This window comes from Corvus hawaiiensis, chromosome 5 (genome assembly GCF_020740725.1).
Source record: "Corvus hawaiiensis isolate bCorHaw1 chromosome 5, bCorHaw1.pri.cur, whole genome shotgun sequence".
In the NCBI taxonomy this organism is placed as follows: Eukaryota; Metazoa; Chordata; class Aves; order Passeriformes; family Corvidae; genus Corvus; species Corvus hawaiiensis.
This window is the reverse complement of record NC_063217.1, coordinates 39,618,083-39,640,891: the sequence shown is the minus strand read 5'-3', so window position 1 is coordinate 39,640,891 and position 22,809 is coordinate 39,618,083. Positions and strand designations below refer to the sequence as shown.

The 22,809-nt window shown below is 35.4% G+C and overlaps 1 protein-coding gene across 4 annotated transcripts in view; it reads left to right on the top strand.

Moving 5' to 3' along the window:
* ANXA10 (annexin A10) overlaps positions 1-22,809 on the top strand; it is a 28,608-nt gene that overhangs the window by 3,732 nt on the left and 2,067 nt on the right. For 3 of the 4 annotated variants that reach the window (XM_048303885.1, XM_048303883.1, XM_048303884.1), the window contains exons 2-11: positions 7,730-7,811; positions 9,751-9,845; positions 13,348-13,461; positions 15,277-15,367; positions 15,763-15,842; positions 18,593-18,646; positions 18,792-18,885; positions 20,234-20,329; positions 20,967-21,025; positions 22,563-22,685. In XM_048303885.1, the coding sequence (XP_048159842.1) occupies positions 7,730-7,811; positions 9,751-9,845; positions 13,348-13,461; positions 15,277-15,367; positions 15,763-15,842; positions 18,593-18,646; positions 18,792-18,885; positions 20,234-20,329; positions 20,967-21,025; positions 22,563-22,685 (888 nt within the window). The remainder of the gene's footprint in view (positions 1-7,729; positions 7,812-9,750; positions 9,846-13,347; positions 13,462-15,276; positions 15,368-15,762; positions 15,843-18,592; positions 18,647-18,791; positions 18,886-20,233; positions 20,330-20,966; positions 21,026-22,562; positions 22,686-22,809) is intronic. The other variant, XM_048303886.1, reaches the window with a different exon arrangement.

Genomic DNA, 22,809 nt, shown 5'->3' with positions numbered 1-22,809 from the left:
CAGAAAGCTCTGCCATGCTGAATCCTAAGCACACAATAAGAGCTCCAGCAAAATGATGAATATGTCATGAGGGATGCTAGAATCCAGACATCAAAATTAAATTGTGCAATTCTGCACATCCTTTCAGTGACTATACCAGACATTTTCCCCCTTCTCCTCAGAAAATTTGGCTCTATTTGTGCGTATTTGTCAATCCACCTGCTCCTATCAGTAACTTCGAACTTTATAATGAATTTCATATTGGCAGAGGAATGCAATCTCTTCTGAGGTTCTGTGAAAACACTGCTCAGTGTGGGTGAGGGAACCAAATTCTATTACCAGTTAAAAAAATACAGCAGTAGAAACTCAACAATCATTTATGCCATAGGCCTAGCATTAGCCAAACAATACATCCATACTTTGGACTCAGTCACAGGACAAACCATATTTTACTTAGCCAGTGGTTGTCTCAGAAAGGACCCAATGGCTTGTGAGTGTAGGTGGAACAAGGAGAGGAAATTAATTGTAAGTAAGTAGAAAAACAGAGACAAAAGAATCAGGAAAAAAACCCACTGCATCTGCAGTGTTCGCAGAAAAAGTTGTATCACAAAATATTGAACATATATTGTTTTGTATTTCAAAACAATACACCCTCCTAATACCAAAAAATCCACAATCTTGCACTCAAATTGAGTAACTGAATCTGACATCCTTTGGCAAGCAGAACACCTGTGTTTGCACTTTTGAGGATTTTCAAGTGCAGACAACTTGAAGGAAATGTTTCATTTTCTGTATCCTGTCCACTGTATCTAATGAATATATGAATATAGCATATATATCATATATATCGTAATAAGGTATATATCATAGATATCATATATATCATATATGGATATGCAAATCTAGAAAGAGACACAAAAAATTCATGAGTTTTTACAAGGTTCATCAGGAAGGTAGTGGCAACATGCACTGTATAAGTAATCAGGATATTTGAAGGATATCTGGGTACAAGAAGAGTTACGAGACTATCTGTTTAACCATCATCTGACATAAAACAAAACTTTACTGACTTTGTCAAAGTTATGTACATTTACACCAACTGAGGCCCTAGCCCTTATTTCTTCTGTGTGCTTTTTAGGTTGGCATTTCTCCAAGGCAATATTTAGATATCCCCCTCCACCCCTTTATTTTTTAATGAATTACTGTATTTGGCATGAAGGAGATTAATAATGAGCTGTCTGCACTGATCTTGATCTTCTTCCAGATGCTTAGAAATTCAGCTCTGCAGTTTCAATGTTTGCCAATACCCTTTGGAAAGATATAGCTACATTCAGATACTGACGAAACAGTGAACACCTTACTTACTATGGGATCTGTCCTAGTTTATCATAAATAGAACCCATTTAGGAAAGGAGTATTTTTAATGTGATTGATTTATGACTGACAAACTGGCTTACTGTAGCTTTCATACAGGCATTAAAGTTAAGCTCACTTTACAACATAGAACCATTTAGGCTGGAAAAACCTCTAAGATCAACTCCAACCATCAACCTAATAGTACCAGATCCACCACTAAACTATGAGCCCAAGTTCCACATCTCTGTGTAAATAATGTGTTTAAACATTTAAATATCCATAACATAAATAACAACTTTACTACTGTGCATGTATCAAAGTCTGTCACTTCTAATAGTCAAATCTCCTAGGCACCTTGTCCATTATACCTTTGCTAATTTCCTTTTTGGAAATGAGTAAATAAATTGCTCATGAAGTTTATAGTGGTTTTGTACTGACAATGTATGCAATTCTTTCCACTCAAATAATTATATTATGTACACCAGTGATCACCAACACAAATTTCAGGGTTTGTGCCTGATCCTAAGAAAAGTTTAGAATTCTTCAAAGAGTGTGTCTGGAATTGGAGAACATCCTACAAATTGACCCAGAGCATAATGCAAGTTTCTTTATCACTCAATCCCACATTACTGAGACTAATGGGTGTTTGATAATGTTTACTTATTTTAAAAACTTTTTTGGAGAAATTCCTGTTAATTTCTTTATTTGAAAAAAATTATAGAATTATTAGATTGAATAGAAGGTTGGTAGGCCATCTATCCCAGCCTTTGCTCATTAAGGACAGGAACCAAAAGTTCCATGAAATCAATAAAAAGACTTCCATAGACACTATCCGTGACATTAGGATGAAGTTCTCATAATAAGAATGTTAAGCAATCCGAAAATGTCCCTGCTCTTCTCAACTTACAAAAATATTTCTGTTACTTTGTCACAATTTGTTTTACTTGGATGGGTTGGAGAGTATTGTATTTAGAGAAATTATATTCAGTGAACATGCACTCAAACTCATACACTCAATCACCAAGACAACCACAATGCAATTTTCACTTCTATAGATTTAACTTTGCCATGAAGAGCAACTTCTGCTCATCCCTGTAGTGAATCATCTTACGGCATGCAGAAGTTCATAAGATCATACTGGTAATTTTCCCATGCTTGCCAGAGCTTAGGGAAGCAGAAGATGTTGCATAAGTACAACAGAAATGGCCAACTCAAAACTCGTCATCCTGATGTCAGAGTCCAGTACTCCCTCACTAAGTTCTTTTAGATATTTCACCCATAGAGGCTGTAATGTATAAAATCAACTTAAATGATTTTACACAGGCTTTTCTAGCAGAGTAATACAAAATGTACTGAAAATGTAACACAAATGTAATACAGATGAGATCTGCATTACTGCCTTTCATGATAGGCTCACTGCTGCAATGTTGGGCATCACAGGGAAGGAATACATGGGTTTAAGTCAGCTCAATAAGTTTGCTTTTTTTCCAAATTATTTTGCTACCTTCTTAGTATTTATACTCTGTGTTGGGCTTAGACAGGTATTCACTCCCTTCATGCTGATCTGGCCAAGTCAGGAAGACATTCACACTCTTTTAGTGAAGTCAGGTATGAATGTTTATACCACCAGTTCATCCTCTCAAATGTTGATAGCTACACTCAGTCTCCTTTGTGTTGAGCTAAAATAAGCTTTCTTCGCAGCAGCTGTGGTCAGCCACATCCTGCATTTTTCCCTGAACTCCATGGGCACACTGCTCCTGCTCAGCTCCACTGAGCTGCCTTCTGTTACAGGGGTCAATCACAGCTGACTTCAGTGGAAATGAATGAAGTGAGATAGCAGTACATGTAACTACACTCAGGTGTTCAATCAATCCAAAAAATGTCTTGCTTCAAAACGGTGCAGTAGAAATTCTCTAGCCAAAAATAACAGAAAGGAACAATCTATTTACATGTAGTTGCCTGTTCCCTGATCAAAATTCAATCTATTGTAATTTTATTCAGTTAACAAATGCCTCTACAGCTCTGCTCCCTCAGTCTGTGCAGTGATGAAGATTGCTGCTATCTAGACATTTCCTAGGCACGTTTAGGTATGGCAAGCCTGTATGATTTTGGAGGAAACATGATTTTACACCTTGGGCCCTAGGTCCTGGAAGCAGAACCTCAACTTTCCTACTGTGATGTTGTTTTGATATATTTCCTCAATTTCTTGAGGTATTTCAAGCAAAAGAACATTGTAACCACAGATGCTTCTAAAGTACCACAAGACTGTAACAAATCTTTGCAAAACAAAATGCCTGCCCCAACGTTCAAGTCCATGTCTCAGTACAGATTATTGTAAATCTTGCTCAAGAACTGAAAACTATACCACCTTTTCTTCTCCCCAGACAACTACACCAAAGAGCACTAGAGTGGTCATTTGATCAGAAAAATAAACCTCTTGAATTTCTGTATTACTTTAGAAGCAAGGTTTTCCTTCTCACATGCTGTGTAGCATCTTGTCACCACAGGACAGAAGTGCTGCTGTCCAAAATGCAGGCTCACTACCTGGTGTGCAAACACCAATTCACACACCAAGGTGAAGTATTTATATTTTTTAATTCTATATGCACAAGGTAATGAGCTATGTGGTAATCCACAAAAGACCAGCTGCCTGATCTTTAGAACTTTACAGTGTTAATACATTTCAACAAACAAAGGCACTGGTTACAAATTACATAACTTTTTTGTTAATTAGTAGTTAACCCCCTACTTGCTAGCTATCACTCTTGCTTCTCATGGTAATTAGTCCACGAGTACAGTTCTTACCTCCATTTGAGTCTGGGGCCTGTGTTGGGTAGGTAGTCAATGAGTTGGTGGTCGTGAACTCCCACGAATTGCCTTTCCTCCAGTTACTGCTCAGTTCTGCTGACTTCACTCCTGGTGTCTCTTGTCCTGATACCCTATTCATCTTGGGATTATCTTCCCTTTTCCTTAAAACAAAAAGATTACCCAAGCATGCAAGATTAACAATGCATTTTGAGAGCTGTCCAGCTCTAGCTATTGATTAACAACTCAAAAAATAAATTTGCTAGTTTGGTTCAAGTCTTGATGTGCTCAGATCTTGAGGGGCTTGATACCAGTGCCACCTGCCATCACAGCACTAGGGACTATCATCAGTGATAGCTCTGTGGATTGTCTGCACAGCACATACTTCAGAAGGGCACAGACAGAAGTGTTCATCCTAGAATCAATCCCTGTCCCCACTGAACTGTCTACAGTAAATTTCCTTGGGTTTGCCTTCCATGGCAAATATTGCATAGCACTCTCAAAAAAAAAAAAAAAAAAAGGCTACAATTCGCAGCAAGCGGTAGGCAATTGCTATGCAAGCACATTGAATTCAGACCCCAAATTACCAGAGTTCTGCTCTAAATATTTGGCCCAGGCCTGCCAGAGGCCATATTTCAAAAATTCAGTGAAAGCAAGTGGAATAACTTTAACAAGTAATAAACACCTTAACATTTTGAAATTAAGTGTATAAAGAAAGGATGCTTCTGCGGACTAGTCAAAGACAGACACTCTGAAAGAGATTGAAGAAAAAACTGACAGAGGTTGTGATGGGATAAATCTTCCTAAAGGCAGCCTGTGTAAACACTGTGCAAAGTAGCAAAGTGCCTTCTTCAAGGTACACAACATTGAAAAAACTCTGTGAGCTATGCCAGCAGTAAGACACCACTAATTAGGCAAAAATTCCTTCTGGGGACCCTGATAGCATGTATGCTGTAAATCCTAGGTCTAAGTTCAGAGAACTGGTACATCGGCAGAATGCCGAATTTTTGGAGAAACCCCTCTGAAAATCCAAACACAAGGTACACTGAAAATCCTTTTAAAAAATGCTTTCTGTGAGATGGAAAACTAAGCCACCTACAATGTGTACGCTAGAAGAAAATTGTAATAAAATTTATTTTATTCACTTTAATTCAAAAATAAGTTATATTGTACTGTATCTTCTAAAAATTTTTACCAGAACCTTCATATTTAATCTGGCTCTACTTAAAAGCATCATGTTTTATATTCTGGATAAGAGATAGGCATTCACTGGGTAAGGTTTAATCTACTGATGGTACACCTCAAATAATAAGAGAGCAAATACTTTATCAAAGAGGTGTTCAGCAGCTCTGCTGAACCGAGGGAGAATACAGCACACTCAAAAATCCATTAGTTTGCCCGAAAGATACATCACAAATGGTGTGTTGCCTTTTTTGGTAAAAAACTTACAAGTCTGCAAATCTGTATATTCAAAACTGTCTTTTCTATGACCAGTTCCTCCATTATATTTTTGCAATTATGCATTCATGCAAAGTCCTTTTCTTATTTGACTGTTTCATGAATAAAGATATATATTCAGAAATTATTAATACTTACCTCCATTCAGACTGAGAGGTGATACATGCTTTGAAAACCACTTTTGCTAATGTTTCACTCCAAGGACTATGCAGGAATCCATTCTTAAAGCATTTGCTGAGTTAACTACTTATGTCTGATTTTAGTGCAAATATCATAAACACTGAAAAGATCAGTGATTTAGCTGTTAATTTTGTGACAACACAAACCTGGATGTGTGAAAGGAAACACTTTGGGATAACCAATCTTTACAGGAACTGAGCCTGTACAAAGCTGATGCAGAGATGAAGAGTCATCACCTGTATTTAAAATTAGATCCAAATAAGTGCACACTTCCTACATTTTCTCTTCTCACCGCCACCCTTCTGACCAGTGAGGGCTATTATGAACTCAATTTCTGAAGCTAATATCTGTGGATCCCTATCCTACATTTATATTAAGTGCCAAGCGAGGCCCAGGGTACACAGACAATTCTCACACTGACAAAGGAAGATGGGATGGAGCATATCTTAAGGATGAGTATGCAATTTATTTCAGATACAGGAACATATATCAATCCAAAAAAATTGGCTTAAGTGTCACTGTGTCCTCTGTGGCCAACATTTATCTCCCTATTTCCAAATCATTTTTTCTCTCAGCATTTTCCCAATTGGTTTATGAGTAAAAACATACTTCATGTTCAGTTGTAAAAGTTGGACCTTGTATTTAAATGATGAACAAACTGCAGAAAGACATCTGTCTATTGATAAGTACTTTTTGTGTACAGGCATGCTGCCCTATTAGTACTTTTTAAAGTAACTCCTCCAAAAATCTGAAATTTCTGGCTATGTACTTTTTCTCACTTAGCCACAGACAATTCGTTCCTACTTTTGCTTGGTGGGTCTAAAGTAGTGATCAAATGTATCAAGAAATGGTGTTTTCCTTCTCATCTAAAATACACAATTCTTGTTTGGTGTTTTTTAATTCCTCTACTTAGATTTCAAGCCAGACAAGTGTGATTAGTGGCTATGCACAAAACTTAAGTGTATGTCATTACTACTGAAGGCACAATGTACAAAAGACTTCCAAGTGTATGTAGAGCAAGCAAGCAAGCAAACAAATTAATTAGTGTAATCCATGTAAGTCCTGATTCTAGGAAGTATTTGTAAAAATACCCCATTCATATTTATAAAATATATCCCACTTTTCTTTGAAATGTAAATATAAAGTTAACAGTGTCATTTTAATCAGATGTTCTGACCAAGTCCAGGAATCATCATAAAAGAGAACCTTCACAGTTGGTACATCAGGTAAAGCAGATAAAATTCTCAGATGAACTAAAGAGGTTAACCAGGAGACAGAGCTAAGTGTCTGTCAACCTCAGTTGTTTTCTTCTGTTTCTATTGGTCTGTGATTCTATTAAAATTAATTCTGTTTATTATTCACAGATTTCTTAATAAGAAAAAATACATGAAATAAAGTATCACTGAGAGTGAGCTGACAGTAATTTAATCAGTTTCAAAGCAAGCAGAAAATGGTGCTGCCTTCTACATCGCATATATCAAAACTATCTCACACTTAGCAGTAACACCATCGCTTTAATAAATCACTAGATTGGTACCCAACCTACAGATCTCACTCATCATTTTCTCACTAGTCCTTTCAAATTAAAAATACCATGAAGAATAAATACTGAAGACTGTCAGGGATTCCATAGATTAACTTTGAAATATAAAATAATATTTTTTAAAAAGTTTAGCAAAGGGATAGACATTAAAATTAAAATTTACATTTTAATGTAAACCCTCATCATTTGTTTTCCTATTCAGGCCTAACTCATGCTAGGGGCAACTTTCTCTAACATTCCAGGGTTAACTGCAAGTTTAAGTTCTGTTTCATAATTAAAAACTTTACATCCTGCTCCCCATGAAGCAAAGAAAATTTAAAGTTATGATTGTTGGTTTTCAACAGAACTACGTATACCATGTAAAAAATATTAAACATATCAATTAAAGTCTGCTTTTTCCTTTTGTAGACACAAGGAACGATTCTTCCTGCTCCAAATTTTAACCCTATAATGGATGCCCAGTTGCTAGGAGGAGCCCTACAGGGAATTAGTGAGTATCTTGACCAATTCTAACACCAATTTCCTCTTTCTCAGAAAGCCCCCATAAAACAACAAGCATTAGGCAAAATAAAAACTCATAAAATTAAGTGTCACCACCTGTCTGCAGATTCTTCAAGGAATCACAGTAAGTCACACTGATGATGTCCAAATAAAACATTTGCATTTACAGGAACTATGAATTGATCAAGATTAATCTAAAATCCATACCAACACTTACAGTAATGAACACTTCATTGAGAAAACAAGAAAAAGAAAACAGAATTCTGTGTTACATCACTAGAGTGAGGGCCAAGAAATGAAAATATTTTAGTTGTCACTTCAACAAATAACTGCTACCAAGGTCTGCTAAGTCTCTTAATCAGTCATAAGTAATAAAAATAAATGGAGTAGAAAGTTTAAAGAATTCATTATCTTTGCAATTTTTGCTTTCAGTGTTTGTTCCAAAAACCTTTTGTTCACAAAAACATTTTTCTCTGTTCAGATTTTTGTATTTTCCTGTTTAACCTTGTTGGTATTGCTGAGGGTCAAAATACTGATCGATTTTTTTACTATCTTAAATGTTTTCCTCACTTTAAAACTGTTTTCTGTATCAGAGCTTTCATACCCCTTGGGTTTTTCACAAGATTGTACAGCACCAAATCACTCATTCTGGTTTCAGTTTCTTTAATGAAAATGTGAGGACTCAGACTTAATGTCGAATGAACCACAATAAGCATTATTCATCAAGGGGGATCTGAAGTATCTTTATGATTAAATTGGCTACAGATGAAAAGCTTTAAATATCTTCCTGCGCTTCAAACCGTACTTTTAAGGTAATGTTGCTAACATGAAAATATAGAGATTATATTCTTCATTTAATACTCTAAGTACAAGCAAATTAACCTTAATTTTAATCTTCCTATCAAAGTACATGGAACAAAGTTGTGATTTAAAGGACAATTGACAAAATAAACGGTTCAGCTTCAGAGGAGATAAAGTCACCATATCCTTTACAGGCACTGACACTCTGACTCTCAGTCCTGCACATGGCATTAATTCTTATGAGCATGTTCAGTCACAAATGTTGTCCCACTGATACCAGTAGTACTACACAAGTGAATAAAGATTTATGTTTATGTTTTATAATATCTCCTAGATCTGGATCCTTCTCAGTTTTTACTATAGAAATGATATAAGCTGTAAAGATTCCTAGTTATAACTATTTTCTGAAAAGTAAAAAGAAACCATTATGTACAGTATCCCAACCCTTAGGATGCAAAAGCAATTTTAAAATTATTAAATAATTTTCTGAATGTGCTAATAATATTATTTTTCATAAACAATAGTACTGATTCATTATAGGAGTTTACTAGTATGCTCTAGCTATCAAGCACACCACCATAGGTAACCTTCAATAAAATGCCCTTGGAAATGGGGAAAAATACTATTTTTTAAAACTTCATAACTTACTTTATACTGTTCCTCTGAAATTATAACTTTGAGTTTTTCAACAAATGGTCTAACAGCAATTTTTCGTCCCCATAAAAGAGATCCCTAATTCTCAAATGACAATTTAATCAATATTAACAGAACACACAAGTATGACTTCCAAGGCTCTGCCACAAATCCTGCTACTGGGCCTAGATCTGACTGTATGAAAGCCCATATCTCTTTTACTGATGCTTTCAAATCCATTGAGCTTCTGAGAGGTGATGATGCAACTGATAATAACAGACTGCTTCACTTTTTGATGGTATTACACCAGCAAGTGCAAGATACACAAGCACGGTAAATATAACTGATGTTGGTAAATACTAGTGGGATATTATTCGCTTGATCAGTTTTTTCAAGAAATTAGTATAATGCTTTTAAACAAAACACGAACGATCACAAATATAAGTAAATAACACCAGGTTGTTAATTGAGAGTCTGTGTTGTTTCCTTTTCAGGTTGTGAAAAAGATGTGTTGATTGATATCCTAACTCAGCGTTGCAACTCACAGCGGCTCATGATTGCTGAGGCATACAGAGACATGTACAGCAGGGTACGACAGAAGCACTTTGTACTTTCATTCTTTCTTTCTCTCCTGCCTCCTGTGCAGCTGTCAGCCCTTCTCTCAGGTCAGTCACTGGAACCACAAGCCTGTCAGACAGCTGGCTGGCACAACACGTTGACACACAACTTTGCTCATTGGCTATTGATACCTCTGACGGTATCAGATTGTCATTTCTACAGAAGTATGTCTGCCACACACAGAGTTAGAAAAGGACAGGGAAAGTTCCTTCTTCTACAGTCCATTCTACTCTATTGACCAACCTAAAATTTCTGAACAGACTTATTTCTTCCTTTATGTGCTTTTGGGAGGTTATGAAATACATTTTTCAAGTTTTGAATAAATAATAAAATAGTATTGTAACCAAAGAAAAACACCATACAGAGAGTTACAGGCTTTTTATCTTACTTACATAATGATTAATTTTCACATCCCAAGCACTGACATTTTCACACCTTGTTCCATATAATTCCATCTATACACTAAGGGCAATACTCATCTGAGCTGCTTAATGTTAAAGTTATGAATCTTTGAAAGGTGTTTAAAAAATTTTGACATAAAAAGTTACTTTTTTAAAAAATGTATTTTATCCATATTTACTGTATATAACAATGTAAATTTTGTTATACGGGTTCTTAAACATACACAGAGATAGATATCCTCCTCCTAGAACTGGAGGAAAAAGAGCTGGGTTTAAACTGTGTAGTGGGTTGATCCTGTGTTGCTACTCATCTCCAGGAGATCAATGACTTTATTTGGACTGTTAGAAAAAATCAAACACACAATAATTGTGATATTTTAGATGTAGCCTTGAATGGACAAGTATGTTTTATAGAGACCATAAAAGAACAATAACTGAATCACAGCTATCCACCTTCCAAAGACTGTGACAATGAAGGTAATCAGTGCACATAAATTATTAAAATTGTTTTTTCTGTTATGAGGTATTTATTAGGTTACCATCACACATGCAAACCATACAAGTTCAGTGTTTATCCATGCAATATTTCTCATTGAGTTTTAATTCTACTTATGGAAAACTAAAGTATGTCAAGCTACCCAAAGGTGCCTGTGATGTGAAGCACCCAAGCCCATTCTTTCCAAGTGTTCATTTATCTCCTTCATCACTGGACAGTCCTTCTCTACTCCATCCATAGCAGCTGGCTGGTTTGTTTTAATCTTTTCCCTAGAGTGTATGAACTGTATCACTTTAACAAGGGAAAATATTTAAAAGATTCGTATCATGTTTTTAATTTCTGCTCTCTGATATATGAAGATGATATAGAGATAACATAGTATTGCAATAAAGAATTGGCAAATGTCCTTCAGGAATGCAGGTATTTCATGTTCATGGAGAACAATTATTGACTTGCTTGCCACTGATCTAATTGGTTTTCCTTTTCAAATGAAAAATAAAAATATAAACAAATCAATAAATCCCCATGAAAACATATCACCTTTAAATTCATACCTCTTTCAGCCATATGACTAAACCTGAAGTGGTATTAAGCCAGTGGACACAGACCGAAAGATCTAGAAGAAAGAAAAAAGCCAAATAAAACCTCAGATGTCCTTTTTAAGAATCTCAGTCTCTAAGTCTATGAATAATAATAGACGGGAAAGGCAAACAAACTTTTCATATTCCAGCAATTGGCTACAGAGTATTCTAAAATTCATGGAACATACTACAATATACCCACAATTTTAATTCAAATGAATTCATTAAGCACCAGGTACACTTTACAATGCAAGATACATCATGATACTCTCGACAGTTTGAAAAAAAAACCCCAGCAAGAACATGATACATCTTACCTTGAGTTGCTCCAGTTTGCGCTTTGGAAGATAATTTAGCACACATAGCATTTCCCTGGCTGTAATTTGTCCTACTGGTTATATTGCATTGAGCAAATGCACCATTTGGTAGTCCCAGTTTATGAGTGGTAAACACGTCAGGACAGAGAAGAGACATGGCAAGGCAACAGCAGTTTTAACCTTCTCAGTTCAATTTATGGTAAACCTGTTGGTCCAATCCTCTGCCCTCTTTATTTCATTTCAGTCTGCTCAATATGGTAGCCACTATGCCCATTCATTAGACAAATGTAAACTGGGACACATTAGGAGAGAAATATAAAAAAAAAGAATAAAAAACCCCTGAACTAGCTGCTTGATTCAGACATACAGAGAAGTTTTAAGATTCCTTCTTACAATTAGCCTTCAAGGATTTCTTACAGCAAAGATGATTAGGAAATTTAAATAATGACAACTTAGAGTTGTCTTTTCTTATTTTCAGTACTTCACTTCCCTTAGTTCTGATTGCAGGAGTAATTTTTAAGTAGCATCCATTTGTATTATTAATCCATTTTCCCACAGGCATGTTATCAGAAGTAAAACGTCTTAATGAATTAATTTCTACTCCCTGTGTGATTTAGTGGTTGTCAAATGAATCTAAAATGCATTCACTGGAGACTGTGTATGTTTCTTTGTCATAAATTTAATTTTTACTGTGCATATGTCATCCTTCACTGCTATTGTAGCTATTAAATAAATTATATTCAGAAATGTATCAAAATAAAAGTACAGGCCTGAAAAAATACAGCTCTGGAAACATAATAGTGTATATCATGGGAACAGTTTCTGGCATGCTTTTCAATTCAGACACAGACCAGAACATATCTGACAGGTGTCTAGTGCTGCACAGAAAACACTGAAGAAAAAAAAAACTGCACAAGTGTCCTCAATCAGAAACAAGAAACATCAACAGTAAGCTAACAAGCTTTTGGCATTTGCAGTATTTTGAAGGATGCTAACAGGAATGGGGAGAATGGGGAGGAAACTCTGTTCCATTACTCAGCTACCTCGCAAGAAAGAACTGAGAAACATGAGAGGGGGGGAAAGACGGGTTCCTTATTATTAATCCAGCATCTATCAAAAGTAGTGAATTCAGTTTGAATGTAAAATATACCTGAATTGAAGCACATAACCTTCCAGCAATCCAAAGACAATAATTTATGTACTAGGAGCAATACAGATGATTTTTTAAAATTATTCAGATGGTAACACTGAAAAAAGCACAAGAAATCACTTTTGTTTTATGAGATTCATCTTCCAAAGGCACTTACCTCTCTTGGATTCGCACAGGGAATATGTTAAGGGAAGCTACAGACACTCTGCTGTGATATTCAGTTTTCCAAGACTTTAAGTAATAGTTACACTTAAACATCTGCATTTTCTTCTCTGTTCTAATGAACTGAAAACCAACAATCCATTGTGGTCTACTGGCTTGTGCATCTATACTCATCTTGCCCATACCAGTATAACAAGAATGTACTATTTAAAAGAATAATTTTTTACTTAATCTTAGCTGGAATTCATCTTTAACAGTTTATCCTTAATCATTTGAAGAGAAAAGCACCAATAATTTTTTAAGATGTCTTAATAGAGTGTGATTATTGAGATAATCCTGTCTGTGCATTTTCTTTTTCTTTTCAAGGATCTAATAACAGACCTAAAAGAGAATCTCTCTCATCACTTCAAAGAAGTTATGGTTGGCTTGATGTATCCACCTGCCTCCTATGATGCCCACGAGCTTTGGCATGCCTTGAAGGTAATCTTCATATTCAGAACTGCTTAGAGTTGCAGTCATTAATTAGAATACTAAACGTACATTAAATAATTTTTTTACATTTGATTGGTTGATAAACTACTGAAAGTTAGTACACTGGAGTAGTGTACTATCGCATAGTCCACTAGTCATCAGAAATACAGTGCTATTTCAAGTTTATTCATTGGTATGCTAAAACCAGCATAAATAATATCCTTGACATGTAACAAATACAAGCCATATAACACCCATGGTAATCTCAGTAAATGAAGAAATATGTATACAGGGAAATGTAAGGTGCCGTTTTTGCAGGCATTTATGTATGTTACAAACCAAATTTATTTCCACAGCCAGTGCCATGCACTAAGGCTCCACCTCCCAAAAGACCAATACTTCTTTAGCAGAACATGTCTTTGCATAAACACTTACAAATTGCTCTGTGACAAAGCAATGATAACTCCACTGAAACAGAACTGATTTCCCATTTTGAAGAAAATATTTCCTTTTCTTCCCAGGATCTGAGACTTCAATCCTCATACAACTGAAGTTTTGAAACAAACAAAAACATTTTTTCAAATATCAGGTCATTAAATGGTGAAATTCATTCCTACAGGGCACTGTGGAGACCAAAACCACAAATCAGTTCATAAAGGACTTCAATAAATTCTTTGAAAACAGGCGGACTGTTGGCTATTGAAAATACTAATCCTTTTCAGGAAATTCCTAAATTGCCAACTCCTAAAAGACAGGAAGGCATATCAGAGTTCAACACTGTTTTCCTTCTATGAATATTTGCTACTGTCTGCTGTCACAAGTAAGACACAGATTACAAGACTTTGGGCAAGATGATCTATCTCACCAATTTTGAGAATCCCGTCCCCTCCCCCCCCCCCCCCCCCCCCAAAAAAAAGTTAACTGCTTTTTCTTGTTCTTCAGACATTTAAATCAATGCACTCTTTAGAACTACTGGTATGTCTTTATTATAGTTGGCATTAGAAGGATTGTGAAATACCATTGCTAACAAAGGAATCATGTCTTTCATTAACATTACTGATAATATTGCCAAAGTTTATTTTTTCCTAAATATGGATCAAACTTGGACTTTCTTACAGTAGTCCATCTTGATCTGGATTCTTATGGCCAAGGTAAAAAAAAACAGGCCATGCGTATCTATGAGCGCTAATGTTCTCCCATTATCCCAAACGCAGAATACTCATTAACACTATCCATGTGCATATCAAAAGCAGCATATGGACCACATCTTATGTCAACTAAAGTTTATAAAATTAATTCAAACCCTGTGGGAAAATACAGTGATTTGCAGAACTGCATGAATGGCCACGGTGCTTTCCTTTAATACCAAGTTCTATGCTAGACATTACAGACTGTAGAGTTCCTAAATAAATTTTTAAATAAAAGGAAGAAGATAGAAGACCAACATAATAGCTGTGCTCATGTCTACTTCAGATTTCCTGAATACTTGCTAGGGATGTATGCTGAATTTTTGCATCTGATTTCTTTCAGCTAACCATAATTCTTACTTAAGCTCTAAAATTATTCCCATTATGTTTCTGTCAACACTAGTCTTGCTTCATTTCCCACTTGGTAATGTACATGCTGAAATTCAGATTAAGTAGAAATATATATTAAGTACAGGGTTTTACTACAAAAGTAATTTAAACAGGTAGATTATGCAAACGTACACTCTTCAGAGACTGCTATTATTTTGTTATTTCTGATAAGGACAGCATTGCTTTCTTCTAAAAATTGAGGTTTCTACTACACAACATCTTTTCATATTTACTTCTTTCCATACAGGGAGTAGACATAGAAGAAAAATGTCTAATTGACATATTAGCCTCAAGATCAAATATGGAGATCTTCCAGATGAAAGAAGCCTACCTAATGCGTAAGGTTTTTTAACAAGTGTACAGTAGCAGTTGTACTATGTGTGTTGTGGAGGTATTAGCACACATGAAGGACCAGAACTACAAAAACAACCCCTCAGTACTGACTGGTTCCCTTCCACATCCCCTCCCATTAACTGTGTACAAAAGGCTGATGCAATGTGGTGGGTGAGCAGGTGAGGGGGTACAGTGGCTGAGGGCCCCCAGCAGGGCCAGACAGACGTGCCAGCCCCACAGCCAGGTTCTTGTAGAAGCTGCCCAGGTTACAGTGGAATAGACACAATAGAAAATGGACAAGTATTTGAAGCCTATTTATCCTTTATCTGATAATCTTCACTTGTACTATTCGGAGCATGTTCATTTGTGATTTAGATTATATGTTTTTGGCTTAACCTAGAATATAATACTGATCTTCAACAAGATATTGATTCTGAGACATCAGGTCACTTCAGAGATACACTCATGAACCTTGCTCAGGTACTGTAAAAACAAGAATTGTGACTTATATTTCTAAAAGATTCATAATGACTTTTGATAGTATTTGATAAGCTTTACATTTTAAGGTGACTGTGATTAAAGCTAGTTCAATAGGGCTGCACTTTTGAACAAGAGACAGGAGGGAAGCTGATGAGGAAGAGAAACGGAATTTCTTCATCTACTCTGACTTAGATTTTGGCTATCAGATGGAGACAAAGGTAAACAGATTATTTTATAAAGCCCCCTTGGTATTCAACTGCTGCCCCTTTGCTCCATATGTCTCATCTCAAAAGGAGCCTACTTGCATGTACAAATGTGATTGTCATTTTTAAAAGCATGTGTTTTCTCTGTTATCAGAATATACCATAAACCAGTCAAACATTATGTGAAAGTAGAGATATATTCACATTTGACTAAGAAATACAGAACTAAAGAGTTCACTGCTTAAAATACAATGCTCTTAGTGCTACTGTATTGGCTAAATCACAAAATGCTCGCACAGAGGCAAAGAAGTGTCACTTTTACACACCAACTTTTGCAGTTTCACCAGTCTGTAATTTATACAACAAAGTTGTCATCCTCTTCAGATCATAAGCTCCCATTCTCATTGTAGCCACTGTGCTCATTATCTTTAAAATCTTTTGTAAACCAGAGTAACAAATAATGACAAAAAGGCCACCAGGGGATAACAGCATACATAAGATGCATCTGTATTTTTATATACATGCATGTCTGGGGAAAAACTTCTAACACAAATTTAAAATAATAGGAGGTTTCACTGAGGTGAAAAAGACAGATGTTTCAAAAGTAGAAGCTATAAACAGGAAATATTTTTTTCTAATGCTGGATGTTTTTTCCCTAATAATGAAAATTCTTTCTGGCTTAAAAATGAAGAGCTAGAGGTTAAGCAACATCACCTCTCATAATTATTAAAGCCATGGGACATACTTTACCTGTCAAATGAACCAAATTTAAAATAATCTCAGATTATACATTACTAGTCCTTATTTTCTTATACCCCAGATATTGATAAAGAGGCCTAAAATAAGCAATTTCTTAGCCAACAAAATCTGCTATTTCTCTCAAGATAAGGAAGAGCTGCAGGAAATCTCAACTTTACTCAGTTATACTGTATACTTCTGAAGATTGTTAGTCGAATCACTCATGCTTGGATATGATCTTATATTAAAACTCAGTGATATTTCATTAAAACATACCCTTTCTAGATCTATAACCATGCAAGATTTCCAATGCATCTTTTAATGATTTTTTGCAGAAACCCTTTGCTTTGATTTCTATTAAATCTTGGGATTGATGACACACATCAGACTACTGAGAGAAGTAAACATGCTCCACATATGCAGAGCAAACTATTCAATTGCTATAGTATTGTATTTATGGTTTTCATGTTCAGCGTGAGGCAGCTAAGAGGTTATAGGGTATGGTCCTTCCTAAAGAAATTAACAGAGTAATGAGTTTCAAAATCAGGCTAGTTAATATTCTAGTCTGAGACAAACAGATTTTATTCTAATTCTCTTTTTTTGGGTATTAATTGAAATAAGATAATTTTCTACAATTTAAAACATAATTATACATATGTTACTGGAGAAATTGGGCATTTGATTCATGTAGAGTACTACTAAAGTTATTTTATTGTTCACTTCCCTGTCTTTATTCCCTTATTTTCTTGTGTATGTAATTTTATGCAGTCATTCCATCATAATTCACTTCAAATAATTTATCTTACTACTAGAAATTTCACTGCGTGAAATTCTCACCATTTAATTAAAATGTAAACTATCATTTTTAACAAAAAAGAACTACAAATAAGTAATTTTACAAGCTGACAGCCAATATCTAATTTTAATTCTCCACATATAAGGTAACACGACTGTAAATTTTAAACTTAATTGCTTCAAACACTTTTATTAAGGCAGTAATTACATGAGCTTCAGATTCTTAAGAGTTCTGCGACTAAGGCTGATTTGTATCTTTACAAGATGACTACGGTTAAAAAAGCAATTCCAAAAGTAGTGTGCTCGTCTCTTTTTCTGACTATGTAATTCAGATCATAGTGTGTTTACTAAAGAAGTTAGCTTGTTTTGTGTAACTGAAAAGCTATTAAATGTATGGGAAAATTAGAATTATTCTTTTGTGGTTTGTGTATCAAAGTTGTCAAACAATTTCCTAGTCTTGGATCTTCATTTTAGACAATGATTATGAGCAAGCAAAATCTCCATTATTTGGTGAGCTTGCTCCTATGGTTTGTGCAGGAAGAAAAAAACATTGAGAAAAGATTCTTCTGGTAATACGCATATTGATAACTAATCAGTGAATGGCAAATGTAACTCCTATCCTTGTTTTCCCCTCGGAGTTACATATTAGAGTAAACAATATAACATCCATAATTCTGAAAATGGTAGTGGGATTGTGATGGTCAGGTAAAAGCTCATTTAAAATAGGACTAAAATTGGACAGGTTTATCCACTTTCCCCACTTTTTCCTCTCACAAGACTGCTTACCATTCCAGAGTTCCTCTTATTAAAGAAAATTAAGACATAAAATAATGTGACAACTTGAAGATATTTTCTACATTTGCAAATTCAACCATGCAACATACTGATCCAACCTAAAAGCCTATATATGTTATCTCAAGAAATTCAACATAGCTTCATATACAGAGAACTTTATATTCCTACAGTGGTTTACAATTTAACTTTTGAAGTAAATGTATCTCTTTTTTCCCTCAGGGAACAAGGATGGAAGGATATGCTGACCCTTCTACAGCTGCTCAGGATGCAATGGTAAATATGCTCAGATGTGACATTCTCAAACATTTAAAAAAAAAAAAAAAAGGTGAAAAGTGATTTAGGACGTACTTAAAGTATTTTTATAATAATTTTTTAATAATATTTTTTATAAGTTTTTTCCCTTTTTCTGATATATTAGATTCTATGGGAAGCATGTCAGCAGAAGACAGGCGAACACAAAAACATGCTGCAAATGATTCTCTGCAACAGGAGTCACCAGCAGTTGTGGATGGGTAATCCAGCAGTTCAGCTGTTTGAATATAGAGTGGAAAGGAAAAATGTGACTTGCTAAGAAAGTCATGCTTTGCATACCAAGACAGTCAGTGTGCAGCAGGACATTAGCCTGAAACCTAAGTGTGAACTGTTGGACCTCTCAGACTCCCACTGATGTTAATGGGAATTTGGAAGTAATGCAAAACCGAACTTTGCCTGATGACTACTGACGGCTGTAGACAGAACAGACAGGCATCAGGATGCCTAATAAGCCAGAGAAGAATGCATGACCAAAAAAAGGCAAATACTACAGGTGAACTGAGTCTACACATGACATAACAGGAGGAGGGAGATTTTTCTTAACTATTTTTTCATTTTCTCTAAGCAACTCTTAGGAGGGAAAACACCTTGGGAGAGCTGGATGGAGTGTTTTCAAGAAATGTTTGCATGTGAAAATACATTACTGTGTTGAAGCTTTTCCCCAGAAGTTTCATAGAAATTTCTGATGGGAGCACTTCTGTGTTCACATCTGCTCTCCCATAATGAACATAAACACAGAAACATAAGGGCCATTTTTATTTAAAACAGAAAATCAGACATAACTACAGATTGCAAGAAATTTATGTGAGCTCATCCAAATCTTCCATTGTAGAAAAGAATACTATTGTATCCGGTGACAAGTTCGAGTTTCTGCTCTGCAGTGGAAAAAGTCTGTCTGCTGACAAGTTTATCACTGTGCAGCCAGTTGTATTTCTTATGTCAACTTCCAACAGTAGCATAGAACTACTTTGCTATCATGGATCAACAAATTCATTCAGCTGATGATGACAGGATTAACATACCTGCTCTATGTTCTGCTCTCTCCCTGAGATTTGAGGGCTCTGCCTATACAGTAGTCCTCCATAAGTTTTGTAGTCAGCAGAAAAAAAAGTTCCTCTTTCCCTGAGGGTGAAAGCACACCCTGTATATTTGCAAGTCTGGATACCTGCATGATGCAGCGAGAGTGCACGTCATGCAAGTCCTGGCTTCTTGCCACAACCCATGAATCTCGCCAGTTTTAGCCAAGCCAAGCAAGGAAGCCATCTTACTAGTGATGTTCTTACAAGTTTCATGAACAGATGTTGCTAGATATGCGGCATGCATTCGTTTTATACTGTAGACTGAAGAATGTCCTGGAAGTCAGGTTTCAGGCTACTCATTTAGGTTGCCTGACCTGGGGAACATAAACATAATGAAACACTGAGAATAATAAGGGGGAAAAATAAACTCAATAGTTATAGTACTGGGGAGAAGCACGGAAAAAAAAACAAAATAGCAAGTTGATTATTAATGAACTAGAATAAAACAAGAATTTTTTTCCCCCCCAAGTTTTTCAGGAGTTCCAAAATATCTCTGGGCAAGATATAGTAGATGCCATTAATGAATGTTACGATGGATACTTTCAAGAATTACTGGTTGCAATAGGTAATGTAAAGATATTGTTTTCGCTAGCAGAAATCTCTTAATAAATATCTAGTATATTATCTCTTGTGCATTAACAATATTATTTCTCTGATATTTTATCCCCTTTAATCTCCTATATTGTGCAATAAAATTTTCAGAGATAATTAGAATATTTTAACCACTTTCCCATGTTTGTGTAAATCTAAAAATGTATCCATGCAGCAATAGCTTCTGACTGAGCAGAACTAGTATCTACTTTACTTGCTAATAAATTTTGTGTGATTAATGCTAACTGCATTTCCAACTGATTTTACACATATTAAATAACCAGCTATGTTTTCAAGACTTTGGTGGTATACAAACAAATTTCAAGCTTTATATATATTTGTCCTTCATTTATAGAATAGGGATAAAAATATTTCTACAAATAGGACATGTGAGTGTATTCACTGATATTTAATAGGCCTGCCAATGCAATAGCAACCCAAAACAAGTTACCAAACTTTTAAAATTATAAATATAGTTATATTAGTGAATATTGGTAGCTTAATTTTAAGCTGAGGCATGGACAGCACTACCCAGCTTTATATTTCAAGGAGCCAAAAGAAATTATTTTATAATCATCTTCTGTTTACCTGTTGCAATTCTTCTCTCCTAGTTCTCTGCATTCGTGACAAGCCTTCCTACTTTGCTTACAGGCTTTATAATGCAATTCATGTAAGTAGTCATTTTTCTCCACATGTCATAAAAAGAAGCTTCCCTTTTTTTTTTTCTTTGTTTGATTATTCTTAAACAAGTACTTACAAATCAGTCTCTTCAATCTTTAAGGTGTGATTGCATGTTTTAAAACTGTTGGTACCTACATTAATTTCAAAGCAGTAGTGCCTAAGCAACAGTTAGAATTCAGCAGTAAAAGTAAAAGGTTAACTACTTAGATACCTTCAAAAATATCTGTCTGGTAACTGTCAACTGTTTTTTAATTGAACACTTTTTTCCTATGGATGGTAACTCCTCCTGCTGTGCAGAACTCAATGTGCCTTTTTCTTACTATGTAAGTTTTTGTCTCTAGAGATTTAATAATTAATTTTTGTCTCTAGAGATTTAATAAGATTAAATAAGATATTTTTGGCTAAAAATTAAATAATAAATTAATGTTACATAAAGACAAATGGTCATATTTCTTTGTAGGACTTCATGCATATTCTTTTATTTTTTGTGAAAGTGCCAATTTATTTTTACTATTTTTATTGCCACTAGATGTCCCCATTCTTCACACAATTACATTATGAAAATTTATTTAGAAACAGTTACAATATTGATGCCTTAAGAGGCCTCCTAGACACAAAGACTGGACAGGAGTAAAAGAATAAAATAGGTATTTATTTGAAAGGCCTTCAAAGGTACACCCTGGCAGCCAGAGGTTATTGCCAAGATGGACCCCAAGATGGACGACAGGTCACGAGTTCTTCATACCTTTATAGGTTTGGTTCATTTGCATATCAGGGTTAATTCTCCAATTAAACCTTCAGTTCAGTGATGTAAGTTCCCCTCTGCTTGTCCTCCTTAGAAGCTCTTTGGATTATACTTTTTGGGCCTAGGATGGTGTGGGTGACCTTGGAGTGCAGGCCCGGAGAGGCTTTTGTTATGTCTACCCAGCCTGAGAGAGCAGAAACCAACAGGCCCCAAGAAACTACAGGGTTGCACTCTAAGCAGTACAGGATTTGAAAAACACAAAGGTCAAGATCTAAGGCATCAATATAACAGATCTGAACACATGCTATGTAAATTCTAAATCTATGGTTAAAAATCTCACTTAATTCACATGAGGCAGCAGCTGTTGTGAAATAGATTACTGGCCTCATTATAGTTTGAATGGACTCCACAACAAGAGCCACAACTGCTACCCACAAACTGAATTCCTAAGAATACTGACAGAAGTTCATCAGAATTTCCTTTTTTAAAAGTTTCAGTGCATGGATAAATCAGTCGCATATGGGGACCCCTTGTTATTCAGTAACATGAATTCTATTATTTGAGTACATGAAACCTCTCTAGGATAAAACCCTTACATGCTTAGACTCCTTTAAAGTCTAGGATACCTTTATGGATATATCTTATGTACCCTATATACTTATATATCCTACACGGGTAGATCTTGTCTTTATCTATTAAACATTAATAGGAGCATACACAGATGGGCAAACACATATTGTTCAACTGTCAAGTTTCCTCTCATCTTCTTTTTTCATTGTAGGACTTTGGGTTTCACAATAAAACAGTTATTAGGATTCTCATAGCCAGGAGTGAGATTGACTTGATGAACATACGACAGCGATACAAAGAGAGATACGGGAAATCACTCTTCCATGACATTAAAGTAAGTTTTCACAAACTTTTGCATATATTCAGCACTGGTATCACACAGACTGTGCCCCTCTGTTTAACCATTTGGTTTAAAACAAAACAAACCAAAAAGCAAGGTGTAAAAACAATAGCGCATT